Consider the following 22,473-nt stretch of genomic DNA (forward strand, 5'->3'; position numbering starts at 1 on the left):
AAAAAAAAAAAAAAAAAAAAAAAACCAATTCTAGTCAAATCAGATCAGAAAAAAACGTAAAGAGCTGGGCTACACTTTTCTGTCTGCTGCCTCCTGCAGTACATGGCAAAGCGGTGTGTAGCAGTGATGAAGACCTTGTTTGGCTTCCTGTGTTTTCTACCACCTGTTGTACCTTGAAGTGACTGGCCAAAGAGTTTCCCTTCCTGAGTGTATGTGCTGTTGCTCTTGTTGTCAATTCACAAAAAAAACCCCACAACAAACTTGACAAAAAAAAGAAAAAAAAACAAAAAAAAAAAGTAGATAGTTCAGTTGAAGCTCCTCCCTTGGTATGAATCATTTCCAGTAGTAAAGCTTCTGCAGGGTAAATGCTGCTCTCAAGCACTCACTAATGACTGTTCCATGACTGTACTTTGAAGCAAAACAATTTGAGTTGATTTCATGAGCATTAATCTGAATTTAATTGTAAAGTTCATGTGTCAGGCCTTCCTGTGCGCTGTCCCCTGTAGATATGAGTATCTAGCTACAGAAAATACAAGTGTAATATACTTTCAGTTTTGAATAGGAAGAAGAGTTTTWAAAAAAACACCCGCAAAACGTTATCTTCTATCCAACTTTCCTAAAGATGATTTTTTTTCCCTTCAGTTAGAATCTCAGTAAACGTGGCACACAGATTGGTGGAGACAAGAAGCTCCACCAGCCTGACSCAGTGTTACTACTTTGGTTTGTGAAATTTTGCGTAACAGCTTTCTGATAACTGTGGGATACTCCTTTGGGTTTAGTGGCACCTTATCTTCCATTATCTGTTGCCTCTATCTCTTCAAAAGAAATCCAGTTTGTCACTAGAAGAAACRTTCATAATGACTGCCTTAATCATCACTCCCTCTCAAAAATGAGGAATGTGCCAATTTAAAATAAAGGTAAATGTTGAGCTGAAGCCGTGGGAACCAGTGGAAATGCCCCAAGGGTTCTGTTTTCAATTTGCCACCACAATTATATTTCCACCATGAATTTTCTTTTCAGTTTCTTTTGATTTTTGTTTCTTTTCCATTTTCATCTTGCTCTTTCGTTTCCTCTTCMSTTTCCTCTTCCCTTTCCTCTTCTTTTCTTTTCATAGCACTAGTAGTATGACCTTTATCTTTAAAACTATCAAAACAGCAAAATCTGCAGCTCATCATAACAAAGATGATGTTTTGAATTACACAAGAACAGATGTTTCATACAGGAACAGTTTGGAAAACCTCTAGTTCCTGGCTTACCAATGATGTGTTATGTTGGTGGATTATAAAAAACACTTTATTTTTTTTTTAACTGGAGCAATGAAAAACATCGTCTGCTTTCTGAGTCACAACAAAAATGAAAGAAGTACCCAYACCTAATTAGAGGTAGGAAGTACTGATCTAATGCAGTTAAACTCCGGATAAGAAGCTAATTATTTATAAGTTACTTTTTCTTCCCTAAAACCGTAACACTCTGTGCTGGAGTTATAATCACAGTAGTTTACCTGCCATTACCAATTTCTGCAATTTTGTCTTYCTTAGAGAAGTAGAAATACAAATCATTAATGAATCTCCAGTGCTCTCTAAATTGTATAATTGCATGGTAATGAACTCAGTACCTAAACAGATGATAGAGTGGCTGTTTCTTTTCACTCCAGGGGCCAAGGCCCTGAATATTAAGGCTTTGCTGGCAATCAGCAGAGCCAGCATCACGGTGCCTTCAAGCYGAGTCTTTCTCATCAGTAGGAATACAGGAGTCAAATAGGAAGGAAGAACTTCGGAAAAAATGGGTCGGGGAAACAAAAAGCTCAAGTAGAGGTTTTAGGAGAAGCAGAGTTTTACAGTGTTATGTGCAAAAGAAAGGAACTAGGAAATAAAAAGCAAAGGATTCTGCTAGAAACTGGTAATGGAGAAGAGGAATGAAAGAGGCAAGGGAGCTTTGTGATTTCAGCGTCTGTGTCTTCAGCACCTGGGGCTCTCTGAATCACTAGCAAGGCTGATTTGAAGCAAACTTCAAGGAACTTGAATGTAAAATTGGATGCTGCTTCTGTGTCAAAATTTTGAGTCCAGGAGGGCTTTGTTTGTTATTATTCATTTTCAGTTTCAGTGGCTGCATTTAATGTGTATGTCTTGTTCTCAGTTTCTGAATTAAAAAAAAGAAAAACCTGTGAAAATGGTTTAAAGGTAAAATGAACAGTTTCCTGCTGTAAGTCAGATGAGTTGCCCAAGTATTGCAGTGAGAAGCTGCCCAAAGAGAGGGCAGAGGTTTTAAGTGGGTAATTGAGAAAGGGCTTGCTGTGCTGACTGATTGATTTTGTACTACTTTTAGCTGTTAATACTGTCTTCTTTTAAAAGGCAAAAAATCTATAACCTGAAAAGAAGTAACTTGTGTGGCAGTGGAGTCAGTTGTGTTCATGCTGGACTTTAAAGTTACATCAAATTACTGAAAATTCACAAGACAGCATGCTTTTTGTGAAGCATTATCAGCATTCAAAATCAGAATGATTTAGAAGCATGAAAATTACACAGTTTGATTAATTTCTTTTAAAACAAGTTTTGCCCAAGGAATTTCAGCTTAGTAAGGACAGAGACAGAAAGGAGATTTTGTAAGATGGGAGTGTATTATTAAGGGAAGCCAAATCCACCGGATTGGCTTCAAGGCTAAAGGGATTTCACCTTTGTAATCTGGTAGATGCAAGGTTGCTGTAGTTCCTGGTTTCACAGCACGGGATGACATGCTGAGCACGGATTCCAAAGATGCAAATGCTCAGAGAGCACCCTCTCAGCAGCCTTGCCAAGCAGAGGAGGAGGAGGGCAGCACTTTTAGCAGCATCTGTGTGCACAAACAGCAGCTCACAGATGTGGTGCAGCACACAGAGCTCCATCCTCGATGCATACATCCCCACCAAAAACAGGACTACAACTGAGGAGGTGCCCTGGACTGTGGTGATCAGAGCTTGACCAGCCAAGCTGACTGACCGACAGCTTGCTTACATGGGGCTGGTCACTTTTCACACCTTTCTCATGTGCATCCTGATAGACATGAATTCTCTTTCCTTCCCTCTCAGTTACCCCTGCTTTTTCCCTTGCATTGCTCCCAGTTTTGCTAAGTCCATACTCAAATTTCCAAGGCTACCTCAGTAGTTTGGACCTCACACAGAGTTACTGATACTGTTTCCTAGACAGTGCTGACCCTGTGAGGTTATTCTCACCCAAGGGTCCCTGGTACTCCACTTTCAGGGCTCTGTGATGTTTGGCCATTGCTCATAGCTTCTATAACTACCTGTGAATTCCAGCAATCCTTCTGGGCATGCTCTGTAGCAATTTTTTCTGCTTCTGCCTTCATCTTTTATGTCCAGTAACTTCTTCTGTTGCATCCTGTGGTTTCTCATGTTCCCCTCTTTTAGCTAAGCCCCAGGCTTGTACCTGCTTCTCCGTGCATCCTTTGGCAGCAGTGTGATACTGAGCACATTAGCGATGAGACAGGGATGTGCTTAGCTCACAGGACCTGAGTTATTAAAGGGTTAAGTGGTGGGAAAAGTTGCACCATGGCTAAACAATCCAAGATCGGCTGCAGGCAGCCTCAGAAGCCTCAGTTCCTTGCTTGGTTTTGCTCCTGTTTTAGCCTGAGTTAGCTTGCTTGGATTAGCCACCCCGAGTTGTTTTATTTCCTAAGGACAGGAATRCATTGCCTTTGTCTGAAAGGGGAAGGCAGCAGACTTGAGGGAGGATCTTGTTGGTCTTAGAATTTTCTATGTCTGCTTTTCAGTTTTCTCATCTACAAGGACATCTGGGACAATGAATTTTTTTGACAGGTGATTAAATATCATTAGCTATTGTTACTGTTAATTAAAACCATTTGTAAATGAAGAAAAGCAAGCTTAGTTCCCCTGTGGGTATATTTTCYATGACAGTTTTGCAAGACAGTATTTTTTTAATGATCTTTATGCAGATAAGGTGAAATCTATGAGGACAGTGTCTTCATCGAGTCAAAATCTGTTCCTTGGTATTTTATTAGAACATGCTTTGCTGCAGGCTTTATTCTTCTTGTGGAGAATTACACATCTCTCTTGCTTCAAAACTTAGTTCAGCATCTTGTATCCTACAGCAGGCTTCCATCACCATTTATTAATAATTTCCCCCGCTATCATTTTAATTTCAAGGTTGTCTGGGAGAAGGCTGCTGGCTGCCTGCTCTGCTTTCTGAGGTGTTCCTAGGATTGGATGGGGACTGTGGTTTATCCCTGGCATCAGGGAGAGAAGAGTGCAGACAATTTTCCATGCCTTCCCTRTAGGAGCCAAATGGGTCAGCTGTGTTGTCCTGGTGTCAGAGCAGAGCATTCCAGTGTAACTGCACTCTTGGCTTTAGTTACACTTCACACAGCTCAGGAAGCCAATTCTGGCCAGCAAAGAGACCTTGGTACATCATGCAGGAAAAAAAAATAGCATAGGTTTGGTTTTAGAGATCCCAGTTTTCCTGTACTTAGAAATACTCATTGCTTTTATATGTCCCAGTCCTTGGCTGCAAAATGGAAGTTCATCCTCTCTCCATTATTGCCSTTCTCCTGCTGTAGTCTGTGTTCCTTTTTCATGTAACGCTGGGTCAAGGCTTTTGCTTCAGTCCAGTAGTCCTGGTCATTAATTGAAACTCACATGTGCTGCCTTCTTCCTATCCCCTCATTTCCTCTTCTTTCTTCTCCAAAGGGACATTTTCAGAATATGCAAAATTCCTTCTCYTTCTGTGCCACTTGCCATGCTTTAGCAAAACAAGAGGCATGTGAGACTCTAAATATGATTAGAGAAAGTTTGGCTAAAAATTCACTGTGGTTTGTTTGGGCTTTTTTTAGTAACTTCTTTTGAAGCATGGGCAGGGAATTAACCCAAAGTCTGCCCTCYTTCCTCCCAGTACAAGGGGATACTAAACCCAAAAATGAATGTTTGGCTTAGCATAGCTGTTAAATCTCCTCCTCCAGGCTGCTRCAGTGAAGTTTCACATGCAATGGCTGCTTTCATTACATGCACAATAGTGCACATATATGTTAACACACACTGTAACACTTCCACGGCCATTTGGGAGCACATCTAAAGTTCATTTTGATGACAGAGAAGGTATTGTAATGATGCAGCGATGGGTGATGCATCTCCCAGCACATTCAGTACAAAGCCAGCAGTGTGAATTTTTGCTGCCAAAACCTTTGCAAATCACCACCAGGCTTGATCTGAGCTACAGATGGGGGAGGATCAGGAGAAGTTGTCAAGATGTTTGTGGAAATTTTGAGGATTTTTAAATACTGGAAAATTGCAGTGGTTCAGTGCAGGAAGAATGTTCAAAGCAAATAGCAGTGGGTGTGGTAATTGTTGAAGGCTATTTATTACAACCAGACCTAAAGCCTGGGATTTTTTTTAGGCCGCTGTTCACCAGTAGTTGGGAAGGTCCAAATTCTCAGAGTCACCTATGAGGCACGAGTTTGAGCCTGCTTTCTGCTGTTGTCCCTCTGGCCTCACCACAGAGAGGAAAGAACCCAACCATTTGCTGTCCAACTATCACTTCAGACAGGAGGGAGATGCCTGGAGGAAGAGAGGAGAAGGAGGGGGCATGGACATGGTGCAGGAGTAAGCCTGCTCTGGGACACAGGTGGAAGATGTTTCTGGAGRGCTACACAGTTCTGCTCTACAGGAGACTGAGGATGACAGCTGGGAGGATGGCATGGAAAGACAATTACGTTTTTTTAAAAATCCCTTGTCACTCACTGGTTAGACCAAAGTGGGAGTCCTCTCATACCAGGCCTGTCATGGATGAGAGAAAGGTCCTGCTCAGGTATTGATCTTAGCACATCAGAAAGATTAGGGTACAGCTCAAGAGAAATGTTTGTGCTGTTAGGGGAATGTTTAGCTGTGAGTAACTTGTGTCACAGCTGAGGTTGTGAAGCTGGAAACCTGGCCAGTTTAGGAAAGGATGTGATGTTTTTGAGGATCATAAGTGAAACGTGAGTCAACAATCCCAGGCTATGTAGAAAAAAATGTCATGTTCCGGTGTATAAACAGGAGTAGATCCTGTAGGGCATGGGAAGCAACCCTTCCTGTTCCAGGCCTGAGCTGGTAATGGGTTGTTCAGTCCTGAGTGCCACATGTTGGAAGTGGAGCAGCTGGGTGGACAGGGATGGCAAGWTGTTTCAGAGCTGTGGAAAATGTGACCTTTGAGGGCAGCTGAAGAATTCAGAGCTTTTCAGATTCTGAGGGGAGATGTAAAGGGCCATTTTCAAAAACACAGGCTTCTGCAGCAAGAAATAACCTTCTCACTGTGTCTRTGATGGATGAGAGAGAAAATAGATGCTTAAATTGCAGTAAAGGAGACAGAGTAAACAAAGGAATAAGTGTAGGGATGGTGAGACACTGAAATCAATTGCACAGGAAGATCATGGAGTYTTTGCTAGTRAAGGCATTGGAGGTTCAGTTCAGGTAACACMGACCCACRTACTTTGGTTTTGAAGGTGTTCAAAARCTTTTCCTCATTTTCCTATGTCCTSTTCACACTTTTATTGTGCATGTRAATTGTACACTAGAGACATGGTTTGGTAMAGCAGTAGGTGACTGGAGCACAAGAAAACTAAGMATGTCAACTTTTAGTTAAAGTGTGAGGAGCRTAAAATCGAGACAGAGGACTGGTAATGTAAATTAAAATTTTTAAACAGAAAAGGAAATTAGTAGATATGTGTTAGTTGCTATTGTTATTTTCCTCAATGTGCTGCCTTTTTGGTCAGAAGGAAGTAATTGATGTGAATTTGAGGCAAAAGGCAGTACTAACCCTGTGAACACTGAGTTCAGCCTCCAGAAACTGGATCCTCAGGAGTGCTTTTTCCTGAGTGAGGAACAAAGAAGAAAGAAATGCTTGCTTCCTTTGCACAATAGCCTGTAGGGCCTTGCCTCCTTTGCCTTGAAGGACAGGAGCTGTCTGTATAGGAAGAACCTGGAGCTTGTKGAGAAAGCTACCTAGGAGAAAGAGGAAACCTGCAGGACAGCCAGCTGATGATTAAAAAGTAAAACAAAGGTGATGTTGTGTACTGTGATGGCCAAAAGGCAGGTACATGAGAAAGGATGCAAACTGCTACCTGTCCACGTAATTAACATAGTCTGAGAACATTACTTGATGYCTGGGGAGCAAGTGTGAATACCTGGAGGTCAGGAGTATGAATATCTTAGAATTGGTCAAAAAGTTGGTTCATTGAATGTGGTGATTTATTTATGTCAATAAAAAATTGGGATTGGGAAGGATACATGAGCTTGTTTCCTCTTCAGGTAAGCCGGATAGAAGCAAGTAATAGCAAAGTTAGTGACAAAAAAAATGCATTGAGTGGAAAAGTGCCAAGTATTTAAGTCAGTGGAAGAACAGAAAAGTAGAAAATAGATGTGCTATGAGATCATAATGATGCCACCGTGTAGAAACTACAGTCTAATATGCCTCTAAAACATATATGAGAGAGTACACAGAAAAGAGACTGTGACTACTCGTGGTATTTTTGTTTGGGTACTGTCAGCATTTGTATTTGGCTGGCTCTGGGGCTGATGCAAGGCCTGTTACTCTGATTGCTCAGTAACTCATTGGCAGTGAGGGTTTCAGTGTGAAAGCCCAACCTCATATMCATCAGAAGTGCAAGAGTTGGCTGACCCTGAGACAAGCTTCCCTCAACATCTATCAGTTGCTGTGAGTCCTGGAAAAAAGCAGATGACCACATGCTTTTCATGGGTTGGCAGTTTGAACACAGGATTTCACATCAATGCTGCTGGGATAGCAACACCCTGTCTGGAGCTTTATGACCTGCTGTCCTCAAGGATTTTGGTGTACAGCTGAACATCAGCTTTTCTGGGCTAGCTCTTCTTTCATGTAATGGTCTCCCTGCATTTTACATTTTACTCTCCTCTGTGGACAGTCAAGGAATACATCTGAAGAATTTGGTGCACGTTTGTCCTCATGCCTGAGGGCAATTCAGTTGGCTCATTCAGTCGCTCAACTCATTCCCATTTCAGCAKGGAATTTACCTTGGGCCCTTAGCAGTATGAGTAGTCTGTGTAAGGATTTGGTGTGATTAATTTTGAAAAGACCAATTGAAAATCTGCTAAACCAGCCTGGCAGTGGGTGAATGAAAGCAACTCCCAAGCACGTAGGGGTTTGTGTCTTGAAAAAAAAATTTAATCACAGACTGAAAAAAAAAAGATGTGCTGAGGCTTCAGCCCCAAACTGACCTTATTTCCCATCAGGGTTTTAACCATGTGAACAAAACCACCTATCCTCTCAGTCAAAAATTGTCACTCCAATCCAAGGCCCTTGATGGGAAAGTGTAGGAAAGCTGCTACAATTAGTGTGCAATCCCGTTAGCCTGTACCATTTTCCCCCTGTAGGCACTTGCTTGATTTGATTATAGCAGTAAAGATACAGTGCAGTTTGAAAAGACAGACCAGTCCTGGATTATCTGAGCTCAYGAAAGCTATCCCCTGTGGATCAGACACCTATTTGTATTGTTTCCTTAAGGCAAATAAGGCATCAGAAGTACCTTTATTGGCAGTGGTTGCTGTGTGCCGGGAACATGCCAAGATTAATATACACAACATTCCCCTCCCCGCCTCCTGCTTTCAAAAGTAACCAGCACAAAAGTATTTTTCAATTASTATCCAGTCAGAAACCTCATGTTGTCTGAAGTTGTTACTAAATAGACAGTGGTTATTAATGATGCACCAAGCTGTGTGCTTCAGTACAACTTTGGAAATGATACAGATGTGTTTATTTGCAGATGACTGGTTAATTTTGCATTGAATCACTAAGTAATCTGCAGAGAACATATGTACCGAGTAGCTTAGGTATAATTTATTCATTGTTTCTTTAATTATTCTGTTTGYCTTCATTCCATTTTGTCAGGTTTTCGGCTGCTGTTAGTAATAAAAGCAAACTGAAAACCCATGCAGCTGAAGATATAATTTCTTTAGCATATTTCAAATGGGCAGGGGATTCATTTTYTGTTGAAATGAATTGATTTACTGCAACTACTCTCTAATGTACTGCTATAGAATAAGTTAAAACCGCATAAAAATTTTAAGCACTCCTCTGAGGAAAGCACATTCAAGTCGTTTGCAGTATCCGTGTAGAGTTATCTCAATCTTTTTTTGGTTTCTGGAAGGAAGAGAAAATATCATTTCTGGAAATTCATTGTAATTTCAAACAATAAACTGAAACAGCATCAGTTAAAGCTAATGAAGAAAAGCAGCAGTGTCATTTGTCACCTCTGAGTTATAGATAATGAATTAAAATGTCTATGTGTSCCCATTTGCCATATATTGCAGACTGATGATAGTTAACGTCCTAGCTAAACCCATGAAAAAAACCCTCACCAAAATCCAAACTAGTTATACCAGCACAGGTGCAATTCCTTTTTGACCAAGTGCTATTTTGTGTGTTGTTACCTGTATGTTTTATTTCTCAATTTCTTCCCAAAGTATTTTTTTTTTTTAAGATAGCTATTTTGCACCATAAATTTAGAGACTTACACATTTTCAGGAATGTAAAGTTACTCTGAGACTGCTCCTTGGTCTAAYCTTTGTACAATATCATTTTAAAGGAGTTATTGTTTTCTGCTTGATGACTTTCCTATTGCAGGAAAGATTCTAGCAGAGATTGTGTAGTGTGTAAAATCAAAAGTAATTCTGATCTTAAAGTCATACAAACAAGCAGAGGCATCTTTTTTTTTTCTCACCAGATAAATCTTGTGGAGGTAGAAAACTAAATATTTGGGATACCCCTCATTAAAATTTTTATTTACAAAAAAGATGTGGATTTTTTCCCAAGAAAGTTTTCACTCTGTCTCTCCAAAAGTAAAATTGGTGCTGCTGTTTACTGCTCTAATTTGAACTGAATTTATTTTGTAGCTTCCCCTTGAACAACAGCGATCTGCATCCGTTCAACATTGAGGAGAATGGTGGAACTCCATATACCACAAAAATGGCTGCACGGCACCACCACCACCATCGGCATCACCACCACCACGCCAATTATGGTGCCCTTGCTCCCGACAGCAAGGACATTGTCGCTGCAGTTCCAAACCCAACCAGTAAGTCCACTGCAGTGAATRTCATTTCAGTAACTGTGATGCTTTCAGGTTTGTCTCCAGCAAGGAGGCAAAGGAAAGGAAAGAAAGAAAACTGCTTTTTCCTTTTCCTCCTTGATATTTGCTAACTTTGTGGCACATGAGACAAGATGTACAATTTCCTGATTTTGCTACAGGGCTGTGGGATTTGGTGTTAGATGGGTTTTCCATAGCTGAACAAACACCCATTTAGTCACAGATACTGACTCTAGCCCCTTGGCACAGGTTGTTTTTTCGTTGTTATTATTTGTTTGTATAGTTCCACAAAACTASGCTCATCTGCTATTGTCTCTTGCTGATCTGCCCAGCTGGCCTTCAGCCCTCATTGTTTGGATCTTGTTTTCATGTCTGGGCACTGGCAGCAGAAATTTTTTAGCACTGGACAAACAGCATCTTGTTTTTAATTTGGGTAATGGTAACAATTACAATTTTTACCTACCAAGACTGGAGTATGCTTGGTTCCTTAGTGGAAAGATTCTTGGCTTGTAGAAAGCAAAGAGGTGAGAAGCCTATCCATTCCTGATGCAACCTTGGGGAGTTTTGGTAGAAATCTCTGCTGCTGAACATGTACAGGCATTTTTAAGGGTATGTAGATTGGCCAAATATTTGTAGGTTTAAACAGGCACAGGAAGAGAAACTTTGGGTAGTCCTACTTGCTGCTCTCCAGATTTATGATCTTGGCACTCTGCAGTGTGTCAGATGCTGAAGCTGTGTAAAAATGTCAGATGATGGGCAAAACAAAATATKATCTATTATTTTCCTTGTCTCAAGGAAATGATGAATTCTTCCTTTGCCCAGTTTCTGCCCTCAAAACTGTAARTCACCCTGAGATAGCTATCCATTATGGAAACTTTCAACCTGGTCAATTGATCTGACAGTTTTCAAAGTCTTGAAACCAGGGTCTTGTAATGGACTGTCCTGGGTGAGCTTGAGTGTAGGCTGTCYCACCTCAGCATCAGGCACAGGCAGTTTGATCAGACTTTGTTTCAGAAGCTCAGCAACATTTTCTTTAATTTTCTTTCCCCAGGAGAGTAATATAGTTTTCATGAAAGAAGCTCAAGAAATAAAATTCAAGGCATTGCAGGCATTTAAGGAAGGAATCCYAAACAGCAGTATGACTTCCTTGCTGGGGAAAGCAGTGTATCTGCTCCCTTAGGAGTAAACTGCAGAAGATGTGCTGTTTTCCACTGCATTCCCATGCACCTTCGTGCTGGGAAGCACATGGGGCTGGCATGGAGTACCCGCCTGGCACAGGGCAGAAATCCTGCTGGATGCTCCAGTGCCACTGACAGGTATTGGCATCTCAGCCCTGGCACCATGCAGCAGGGAGTGCAGTGTCCTKTCATGGCATTGTGGGCAGCCCAGCTGGCACTGTAGCTGCTGGAAGCTCTACTGGAGCATCCCGGGGCCCTGTGTGCCGGCTGGGCATGGCGCTGGGGGAATGCTGGCACGGCTGTGCTGGGAGACTTGGGCCAGCTGTCAGCCTGGCWCATGGGGAGGCGGTGACCTTTCCGGGGGGTGTGCCAGCCTGTATTTTCCTTTCCCAAATTAGAGCTGAAACATGCCAGGAAATTCATTCAGAGCAGCGCTGCTGCCGAGTGTCCCGACCCAGAGGGCCTCGCTGGCCCTGCTTCCCCCTTCCCTCTCCTCTTCCCTGCTCCATCCTGCCCACAGCTCCATGGCAGGCTCCCGGTGCCCCTTCAGCCCCAGCAGTGCTGCTGGCCTCAGCTCCCCACAGGAGGTAAATAAAGAAACAGCGCAAACCACACGGCACGGGGTGTTCATTGCAGCGCTCCRTCACCCCTCAGGTCACACAGCTTTCCTGCTTCTCCTTATTGCAGAAATAATCTTAGAAAAGGCCTAGAGGAGCACAAGGCCAAACATCAGGAGCAGGTCTCTTTGTGCCCAGTGAGTGTTGTCTGTGAGATGAACCCGGGGCCCAGGAGGCTCCATGTCCTCTCCTCCAGACCTCGCCCGGCTGGTGGGRAGCTGAGGCCAGCAGCACTGCTGGGGSTGAAGGGGCACCGGGAGCCTGCCATGGAGCTGTGGGTGGGATGGAGCAGGGAAGAGGAGAGGGAAGGGGGAAGCAGGGCCAGCGCGGCCCTCTGGGTCGGGACACTCAGCAGCAGCGCTGCTCTGAATGAATTTCCTGGCATGCTTCACCTCTCTGGCCTGTCCGGCTGCTGCCATGCTCTGAAAGGGACTGCAGCAGCCCAGGCACACATGGCACCTGTTCCTGGAGACACAGTTACCTTTCTCCACTGCTTAAGTCTGGCCCACACTAACTATTTGCTTCAGAAGAGAATCAGTGCTGCTTCCTGCTGAATGCCAATTCCCAGTTGCTCTAAGGGAGTGGAAAGGGGTGGAACACCTCTGAGGGGACGCTATGGTGCAGCCCTGCTGACTGCTCCCAGCTGAGCTGTTTAGGCAGCTGTGCATGCCCTGTGCTGCATATCTTAATGCTGCCCCACTGCAACCCATCGCTGATCCTCTGGCACCTGCACATCTGGCTGGAGGTGCAAGGCTGATTTCCCTGGAGAAGCCAGTCCGTGGCTACATCAGGCACGTTAATGCTGTGAGAGCGGTGGTGGTACGGGTAGGACCACTTCCCTTAAAACAGAATCAGAATTACTCATTTGCAGCTCGGGGTGACAGGTCTAAGTGCCTTTTCAAGGCTGGTGCTCAGGGGACTTGGTTTGGCTTGTTTTTAATGTTTTCATTGAAATGCTGCTCAGGCTCTTTCAGCTGAGAAAACTCTTGTAGAGCCTGTGGGAAGGGTTCATGGTGCATGTACTGAAATAGTCCAGAGCATGCTGGCTGCCAGCCAGTTATGGGGACAGGGCATGTGTCACAGTGTGTGGGACAAGAAAACACCAGGCAGAGCAGTGGCRCTATCAGCAGTCTGCCTCAGGAACGTGAGGACATGGGGGACTGATGTCTGGCTCCAGGCTGTGTGGAAAGGCCACTGCTGGAAAAGTGTTTCTAGGAAGCAAGTGGTCACTAAACTGGGGACACTCTCAGGAAAGAGGGTGCTTGTGACCAAAATATCTCAAGTGGAAATGCCTGAAGAGCAACATGGTCTCATGGGGGGAATATGCTATCCTAGCAGAAACTTCCCCATAAGGCTGACAGAGGTGACACCAGCCCTTCAGTTCACCTACCTTGTGGTTTTCCAAGGGACCGCAGGTGTTTTGTGACTTGTTCCAGTTGCTGTGGACTGGACTCATCACTGGGCTCTGAGATGGTTTTAAATTCGTCTGAAGTGGAACATGGAGTACCCAGTGATATGTATACCCATCAGACTGAGAAAGGGAGAAAGCATCTGCCTTTCTTCCACTTAGATCTATTCTGAGAAATGCCTAAATTCCAGTGCAATTAGCAGCACATGGGCAGCAGAGAGGGAAACAACAGTATGCCCAGCCAAGGTTCCCTTTAAATACTGGTGCATGTTTCCCAGCAAACACACAGCCCAGAACTTTGTTACAGAAACAAACAGAAAACAAACCCGGGCCAGACCTGCCTGATTTTTCACATTCCAAGTAATTTGTCTGCTTCAATTACTGGAGGAAGTGAAATCCAGTGAAACAAATCTGACGTGTGTGCTTGTGAAGGCAGCTCAGCAGAAGATGTTTTCCTGCCTTCAGCCTGATTGTTGAACTCACGATGCTGCTCTTCACCTCCGAGCCAATGTACGCAGATCACATCTTGCTGTGCAGCACACCCTCCCCCAGTGTATTCCAGAGCCCCAATCCCAAGGACCACTGTACACAACAGCAGCTGGCCTTAGAGGGAAGAGGGGGTRAGCTGCTTGCAGAGCCCCATTGGCATGACAACGATGTGCATGGATTACCAGGTGCACATGAGCGCTTCACCGGCAGCAGCTGGGGCTGTCACCGGGAGCAGACGCCAACCCKTATGCAGTGCAGCTCACAGAATTTTTGTGACAGAAAATGAGGAGCGGGAAGAGGGGACCCAGGTTGTCTCTTGAACTCTGGGCTGAGCTTGCAGGTTATAACTTCAAAAAAAGGCATCCTTTATTCCTGGGCCGCTCGCTAGGAAAGACCTTGCGTAACCCTGAGCAGAGAGTGGTCCAACAYAGACTGAGTTTCAGGCTGAAAACAGCACTTTGAAAAACCACAGTGCTGCCAGATCCTTTCTTGGAATGACAGCCTGGGTTTGCCAAGACTTAATGCTGACTTAGGAAATTTATGTCTTTTGTAGGAATTCAGGTTTTTTGCCTCTTCTTTTGTTTGTTTTTGAGGTTGAGTTAAACGGCTGAACTGGCCTGCTTGTTTTCCAGAGCTCTCCCTTTAAACAACAAAAAAAAACACCCAGCTTAAAAATCAGCTTTAAATAATAGCAAACTTGAATAATTTCAAGAAGTCAYTTTCCCCCTTTATTTTCTTTCTTCGGAGGAAAATAGAATTATTGYGTTTCTTCAAGTCTATCCCCCCTCCCCTCCCCCTAATCATTGTGTCTTATTTTATGGCTGTGSTAATTTATTCCCAGGGTGTCAGGCAGTTTCACAGTCTCATATCCACAGAAGCAGCTGTGATGTGAGAAACACTGAACTCTGGCAACCTCTGGCTGCACTAACTTGTGATGAAAGACCACCAAGAGGAGGTCAATCCTGATATTGTAACCCTTTCTAGGACATTATTACCTCAGGGTCTGATAATGTCTCACTAATGCCAAAACCAGCTTTTTGCTTATATCCCTATAAGCTGGTTTTAGCAATTTGTCTCTAGTCAGCAAAGCCCTTAATGTATATTTAAACAGCTGTAGAATTAGATTTTGAGTGAGTAATATTTAATATTCTTAGGACAGCTTAAGAACCTGATCCAAACCAAACTGCAGTCAGTGCAAGGCTTTTATTGATTTCAGTAGGCTTTGAATCAGACTCCAGAGAACTGGATTGTTCCCAACTATTATTACTGAGAATCCATGGCAAAAAGAAATACAGGAGGACACAGATTAGTAAAATCATCACATGATGAAGTTTTGTTTTTTTTTCTCAGAGTACTTGCAAATATGCATATATATACCATGCCATGCCCAAGATGTTGACAGAGACCTTTCAGGGCTGTCTGAAAAAGTATTTTTCCTTGTCTTTCTGTGTTGGTGGCTTGCTCAAAATCTCTGTTGACAAAGCACAGCAAATTCCTGACAACAGCCTTAAAGAGGCTGGCATATAAATAAAGATGTCTGAGAGAAGCCAAAAGCTGTACTCTGATCTCTTTTACACATCACATGTTTTGAGAGTGGCACCTTGGCTGCATAAATAATCCCTCTGGTGTCAACTAAGTTATAGAATATAGAGGGGGTAGAGGCGGGGGGGAGGCAAGGAGAGAAATATCTAGCCCAAAGCTGGTAAAAGCTCTGCTGAAATGAAAGGATGGGTGAGAAGCAGGAGGGGGAGGAATTGTTTGCTAAATAGAAAAAAAGCAAAATGGCCCAACAGGCATAATTATGAAACATTTTAGAGGGTCTTACAGAGAAGATGCTTTGCCGACCRCAGTCTTTTCAAATGCAGTTGAGTATCTTGCTCTGCAGTTCTGCTGTAGCCTCCCTTCAGACTGTGTTTTTTTCTTTCTTTCTTTTGGGCATCCTTTTAGAACTGAGCTCAGGACTTCCCCTTCTTTTTGATGAAACTTCTCATCTGAAGAAAATAGAAACGGAGAGTGTGAAGGTAGTTGGACCATGGCCAGCCCTGCACGTCAGCATGAACAAGGTATAGCATATACATATATACTTTTACATCTATATGCCAGAGCACCTTTGTCACTTCATATTCAAAAGACGCTGCTTTTTCACCTCCAGTTCAAATCAACATTCATCTTCAACTGGCTTGCTTTTTAATCACCTCTCACCATCTCCTTATGGGACTGGGATTTGGTTTTTAGGTTTAGCATTTCAATCAGCTTTGCCTTTTAAAATTTCAGAAGCTGCTGCAACAATGTTATGATATAGTTTTCTTATAGTTGTGAAGAGTTAGTCATCTAGGCCCAGAGCTGTAAAAAAATAACAACACTTTAAGTGATAAAAAAAAAATCTTGTTTTTCTACATGAGGAGTCTGTGTTATGCCATAAACTCCCCCTGGTATCTGATGTTAGTGGGTGTTTTATGAGAGAGTTATTGCAGGGGTGGCCAAACAGCCATGTCCTGCTTGCTTCTTCCAGAGAGCAGAGATCAGCAAGCTCTTTGTATTGATGTGGGGCTAAAATCCACTGTGCCTGAGCTGTGGGATTCCTTGATCTGAATCTGGATAGGGCCACAGGGACCGGGATCTCTGTTTTGCAACCACCTATGTCCTGAACTGGACCCTGTGAAGTCMATGAGAATGTTGCCACTGGCTTCAAATGAGGTGGGTCTGGGCCCCCAGTGAYTATGTACAGACCTGTTAAAAGAAGAGTGGTGTTTTGAGAGTTTTTTGTCAGCTCGAGGGAGAACTCAACTAAATTACTTTACCTTGGTTTTACAAACAGCCTTTTATTATTGATATTACTTCAAAAGGCATTTGGGAGATTAAAATCCCCGGGGACACGACCAAGTGTACCAAAATACAAGTACCAAACCCACAAGAATATTTCTCTTGTCTGGATGAGAGATTCCAGGAGATGGAAGTCARGGCTGAAAACCAGTGAGCCAGGTGTTTCTGATGAGAAAATTAAATATTGGATTTTTTTTTCAACATTATAGTTGAACTTATTCKRTAATTCRGGGAACTTTCTACCATAAAGATTTYCTTGAACCATGTTCAGTGTTTGTCATTGGATTGTGATGTAGTTCAGACATGGGCTGCAGTCCTTAAACCTTATTTGAATAATACTYAAATCTTATAAATGTAGTCATGAGGCAATGACCTGTGTCATGATTTTTGGAGACTTCTCAATGAGCGGATAAGGGTGGAATATTTTAGACTTTTTCCCAAATCTGTTTGGTTTTCACCTGTGAGTTCTTATTTTGTCTGGCTCAAGTGGGAATTAAAAAGATAAATCATAAAGTCAACAAACAGGTGAAATGGGAAATAAGTCACCTTTTATTCCTATGAGTATTTCTCATCTCCTTGAAATACTCTAAACTGGTAATAAATACAGCTTTTTATAGAAAAAGCTTGTTAAGCACTGACATARTTTGCTAAAGGAAAATTCTTCATCTCAGGCTCACCCAATGAATGCCCAGGTTTGGTGGAAGAGCTTGTGTGGTTCAGATGTGATTACTGCTACCCTATCTGAACCCCAGCAGAGAACATTTCACTCAGGTGCAATGTCCAAAACATGCTTTGAAGGAATGTCCTGCACTACTGAGCTCACTAAGAGTTCAGCCTGGCGTATTTAAAGGGCCAAAGTGAAGAAGTGAGAGACTCTCTCCACACTGACCACAGTGCACAAGTGGGTAAACCAATCTGACCCATGTTGCACAAAAGATTTGAAGATGTCATCTTAATGATTGCCCCTGTAATTTCAAAATTAATCTTTTTCTTTCTTAGGCTGAAAGCTTAAAACACTYTGGTCCTGTATGGCACCATACTGTGCAAGTAATCCAAATAGTGTCTCTGCAGCTTCTGCCTGATCTCTGATCCTCTCACTCATTCATATTCGCTGCAAGTCTGTGGAGGGAGGACTCAGCTCTTCTGTAATTAATGGTTTTCTTTGGTTTGTCCTGACAGCTCTAGAATCTTGTCCACAGTCAGATAGATTATTTATTTAAGAACTAATTAGCAGAACCCAGTATCATAACAAGTCAGTGCTTCACAATAAATGCAGCTGCACAGTAAATGCAGCCTGTGTCTGCTGTGATGAGTCTGCCATCAGTCAAAGTTTAACTGATGAAAAAGTCTTGTAATGAGCACCAAGAGCTTCTAAATGCTTCTGTTTCTGGCAGAAGCTCAGCAAAATGCAAGGCTAGAGACATGGGCTGCCTGATGAAAGCCCTTCTCTGGCAGTCATAGAGGGTTTGGATTTAAGAACTGGGCAGCATTCCCATGAACAGCGGTTACCATGTGAATGTAAAAGAGGCCAGTCCCTCCAAATTTATTAAAATTACTGTTTTTAGCAATCTGAAAATTGTACATACTCTTGAAACAAGCCCACTGGAAAGCACTTCAGTGATCCAGCCCTTACATTACAGGCTATGGGTTGTGACCAACAAATCATTCTGAAGTTCTTTTGGCCCTTCRCTTGTGGTTTCTTCTTTAAGCACCGTTTTCTGACCTAGGTCCTGGTGAAATGTGTATGCAGCGCTCGCAAAGCTAAAACAAACAAACCACGKGTCTTTGAGCTCTGAGCAAAGCCTGGAGTTGCCCCAGCAGGTGGCTTCACCAGTGAAAGGGAGGGACAGGCTGGAAATACTGGGCTTAGCCTGAGTTGAAGCGCTGTAGAGTACTGCCCAGCAGTTAGACAGGATTGGACATCCCTGAACWATGACAAGTATTTTTCACTGAGTATTTTTTCATTTGTGCCTTTAAAGATGCTTTGGTTATGGTAGTTAACTAGCTGCTCAGTCCAGCAGCAAATAGATTTTAATGAGTGTTCAATGTGTCTAGTTTCTGGCAAAAAAATGAAGCGTTAACTCTCTCCTGCACCACTCCATTGATTTCTGGTCTACTCAATGCTTTTTTATGCTCTTGCATCCTCCAAAATATTATGCTTAAATAAAACCAGTGAAGCTGTTACAAAGCTGTTTCATTTACTCTATTTCTGATTTTTTTAAAAAAAAGCAACCATTTCAACATCTGTTGTGGAGTCSCAGTTTTCACTCCCTCCCTTCCTGTTGCTAATTGTTATTTTTTCAAGCAAAGTGCTTTCGGGCTGGAATTTGTCAGGCTTAATAATCGACCCATAGGAGAATTAGCAAGAAATTGGGTAAATTAGATTCTGCAGTTAATTAATTTGATTGTCTGCTACAGCAAAGTTCGTCTCATGGGAATGATGAATGGATGTGTCCAACCTCTTTTCCAGAGCTGTTTGGTATGGTGTACRTGTCTGTCCACCTACTGAATGATGAAAGTTTGTTTCAGCTTGTGTTTCATGCCCTTTGGTGCTAGCAGAGTCCTTAATCTCCAGGACAGACAAGCCTAAGTGTTGTAGCTGTGAATGTATTTCTGATTTTCTTYTTGGAAGCCTTTCATTAGAAAAATATGTTTCCCCATCCCCCGTTGCTCTGTGTATGTGTGTAATATAAAGCCAAGAATGTATTGTTAGCATTTCTGAAATCTTGGGAGTCTAGTAATTATTAGCCCAGCTGTAATTATTGCATAAAAAGAAAGAATAATAATACATTTCAAATTGTTTCTACCTCTTTTCTTGGTGTTATGCTCACTCTTTCCTACACCYGTGGGTCCTAAGGTTGGTGATTTCATTCTGGTGGGGTCATGGGGGAATTACGATGGTCACAGAATCATAGAATAGTTTAGGYTGGRAAAGACCTTTCAGGCCATCAAGTCCAAYTGTTAATCCAGCAATGCTGAGTCCRTCAYTAAACCATGTCCCTCAGTGCCAYATCTGCATGTCTTAAATACCTCCAGGGATGGTGACTCAACCACTTTYCTGGGCAGCCTGTGCCAGTGCTCTATCCAGTSATATTCATGTTTTCTTCTTCCTTCTCCCTCTACAATATACTTTGGGTCCTTTGGAATCTTTTCAARTACTCAAGCTTTTACATTTCGCTCTTCCTTCATTGATCTACATCTTCACGTTGCACCCAAATTTACTGTACGTGGTGGCTTTTACATATATGTGCTAGATACTGTGTCTTCATTGCCTTCATTGCCCCTAAACCCAGTTTTGTCCAGGTTCATGTCTGCATTTTAACTGGGCATTGGTGAGTTCTTTATAGCCATGAGTCCTCAATGCCAGCCTGTGCCCTTTGCACTATCATGTCAGCACTCSTCTGCACCATGTCCTSTGYSTTCCCTTCTCAAGGGCCCTGTTTTMATATCAGCCCTWCATTACTTTAAATTATATACCTGTGTTAGAGTCATAAATACCTTATTCTCCAAAAAACCCTTCTGTTACTGTTTTCTGTATGAAATTATTGCTGCTACAGCYAAACTTCATAGAACAAAGCTGCAGGCAGATTGAGAAAGATTCAGACAGAGCCGGCCTGATGAGCCTTAATGTCTYTGCAAACTCTACTCAAAACTTATGGCCTTTTGCTAGCAGGGCAAGGCTTTGTTATAGGGCTGCCCAGTTACACAGATYATCTTCTTCCAAATGAAACCACTTGCAATAAAAGCAGTGGAATTACCTGTTCCCTTCATAGCAGCAATGCCTAAAGCCACTGCAGTTCCAAAAATCATTTGTAGTTTAGGAAAACCCACAAAACCAGCTCACCTTGTTATATATCTGAGACTTTTGTGTGATGCACTGATAAGAGAGTATATCCCAGGAAACAGCTACCATGATCCAGTAAGACTGTCATGAAGCTTGGCAATGACAGAGGCAGGATTTAATAAYATTAAACAATAGCATTTTATAAAGTAAATTTGGTACCAGGAATTAAAGAGATTTGCTCCCAGGATATAAGCATAACACGATTTATTGGGAGTTATATCTTTCATTAGACCAACTAATAGCTGACCTGAGGAAAATATTATGTCTGACAGCTTAATGAGGGGTTTGTTTGTTTGATTTTTCAATTGTGGTTTTTTTTTCTAATAAAGAMGATGCAGTTTCTGTTTGTAAACTTTGCCTCAAGTAAGAATAACACGTAATAGTACAGGTGATACCTGTTTATAATTGGTGTTAGCTATCACATGAAAAAAATCAATAAACCTCCTGGTGAAAAAGAGTCTGTAGATTTCCATGCACATTTGCAGATGTAGTTGAGTCCCAGGAAACCTCATATAGTTAATGTTCTTTCAGAACCTATATATTTGTGTTGTCTTTGTTAAAATTTTACCTCCCACTGGTAGTGATGACTAGTGACGAAAATAGGCCTGCATTCCTAAAGAAAATATTCATTCTATTCTTCAGTTRTCTCCAGTCAAATGCATGTTTTAAACATGCTGTTTGGCTAAGGAGAGGCTATCAATAAATTCACAGARGCACAAGATCATAGATCTTGCTCTTGGTACAAAGTTTGATGTGGAACAAAGCRTGAACCTTTTAAAGGAGAGTATGGAAATGTTATGTACAGGAGTGGTACTGCTGTGTTTTGTGCAACTATTTTCATAYTCTGTACCTGTATTTAATATTCACTAAGCTTTGCAAACCAAAGTCAGTGTCATCATTATCTAAGACTGTACAAATCTGCCTTGARTTCTAGTATCAGCAAATGTAATTGAATTTAAAGTAAATGTTTGGGAGGAGAAAAGCAAACCTAAGACCTCAATTACAAAAAGAAAAAAATGCCTCTAGTTTTATGTGTGTATATATCTGAGCTTGTTTAACTTCTRTCCATTTAAATGCAATTCTCCAGTTTTCTCCTGCTCTGAAAAAATAAAATTCTGCATTAATGGTGAAAGCAATGTGAACACAATGCTGTTATTGAGATCAGCAGAACTGGACAAGGAAAAATGGAGTGTTATCCAGTATCCTAATGGGTTTYTTCTTCATTTTAAAACGTTTTAGGACAAGTTTAAATTCCAATTCTAAGCAAGAATAATATCTCTTCCAAATGCAAGTTTGGCTCTAAGACTTTTGCTTGAAAGGGGCATCTAAGATTCTTTTACATTGCATAATAAACTGATAGCGTAGGAAGCTTCAATAACATCAGGCCCTGTTTAGCATTCTGATCACTTCCAAATAGAATACTTTGAGTTTACAAATGAAAACAAAATGTTAATAACTGCCAGCCTGCCTCAATAGATGAAAACCTAGCTGCTYTCTTTATGCTGTGAGCAGTGAGGCTTCTGGAAACATAAAATTTCTTTATTATACAGCAAAATAAAGCAGAATACAGCTTTCATTCTTGTAGCAATAGTATGTGAAAATTCTTAATGTAGATGAGTTTGAGATCTTTGATTTTCTTATAAACTAATGAAAAAAACATGGAAGATTCTGCATGTGCTTCTGTAGCTGTGAAATATTTTATTTTCTTTTGCATTCTTCATGACCGTAATACTTTAGGAGTAAAGTTGGGGGATGAACAAGTTTATATGGAAAGATTACTGACATTAAGAAAAAACAGGAATTTATACAGATGCTTGGAAGTGCTAATAGTCTGCAATAAGGAGGCTGKTTTTTTCCATGATTAAAGTTTACTTTTCATCTGGATCTTCAGTGCCARTGAATCTGTGTGTAATAGTCTCAGCTAATCAGCTGTGCGAGAGCAGAATTCAGTAATGATTCAGGATGTGCTGCTCTGTGGCAAAAAAAGACTGTGACTGCCCAGGCAGGCTG

At 42.0% G+C, this 22,473-nt stretch overlaps 1 protein-coding gene across 1 annotated transcript in view; it reads left to right on the top strand.

Moving 5' to 3' along the window:
- The window catches only part of EPB41L4B (erythrocyte membrane protein band 4.1 like 4B), a 168,621-nt gene that overhangs the window by 86,006 nt on the left and 60,142 nt on the right, over positions 1–22,473 (top strand). Inside the window, exons 16-17 of the mRNA XM_057379242.1 lie at positions 9,911–10,092; positions 15,744–15,859. Coding sequence (XP_057235225.1) covers positions 9,911–10,092; positions 15,744–15,859 — 298 coding nt within the window. The remainder of the gene's footprint in view (positions 1–9,910; positions 10,093–15,743; positions 15,860–22,473) is intronic.

The sequence above is a fragment of the Malurus melanocephalus genome, unplaced genomic scaffold (assembly GCF_030028575.1).
Source record: "Malurus melanocephalus ecotype Western Australia unplaced genomic scaffold, MMel_1.1 scaffold_395, whole genome shotgun sequence".
In the NCBI taxonomy this organism is placed as follows: domain Eukaryota; kingdom Metazoa; phylum Chordata; class Aves; order Passeriformes; family Maluridae; genus Malurus; species Malurus melanocephalus.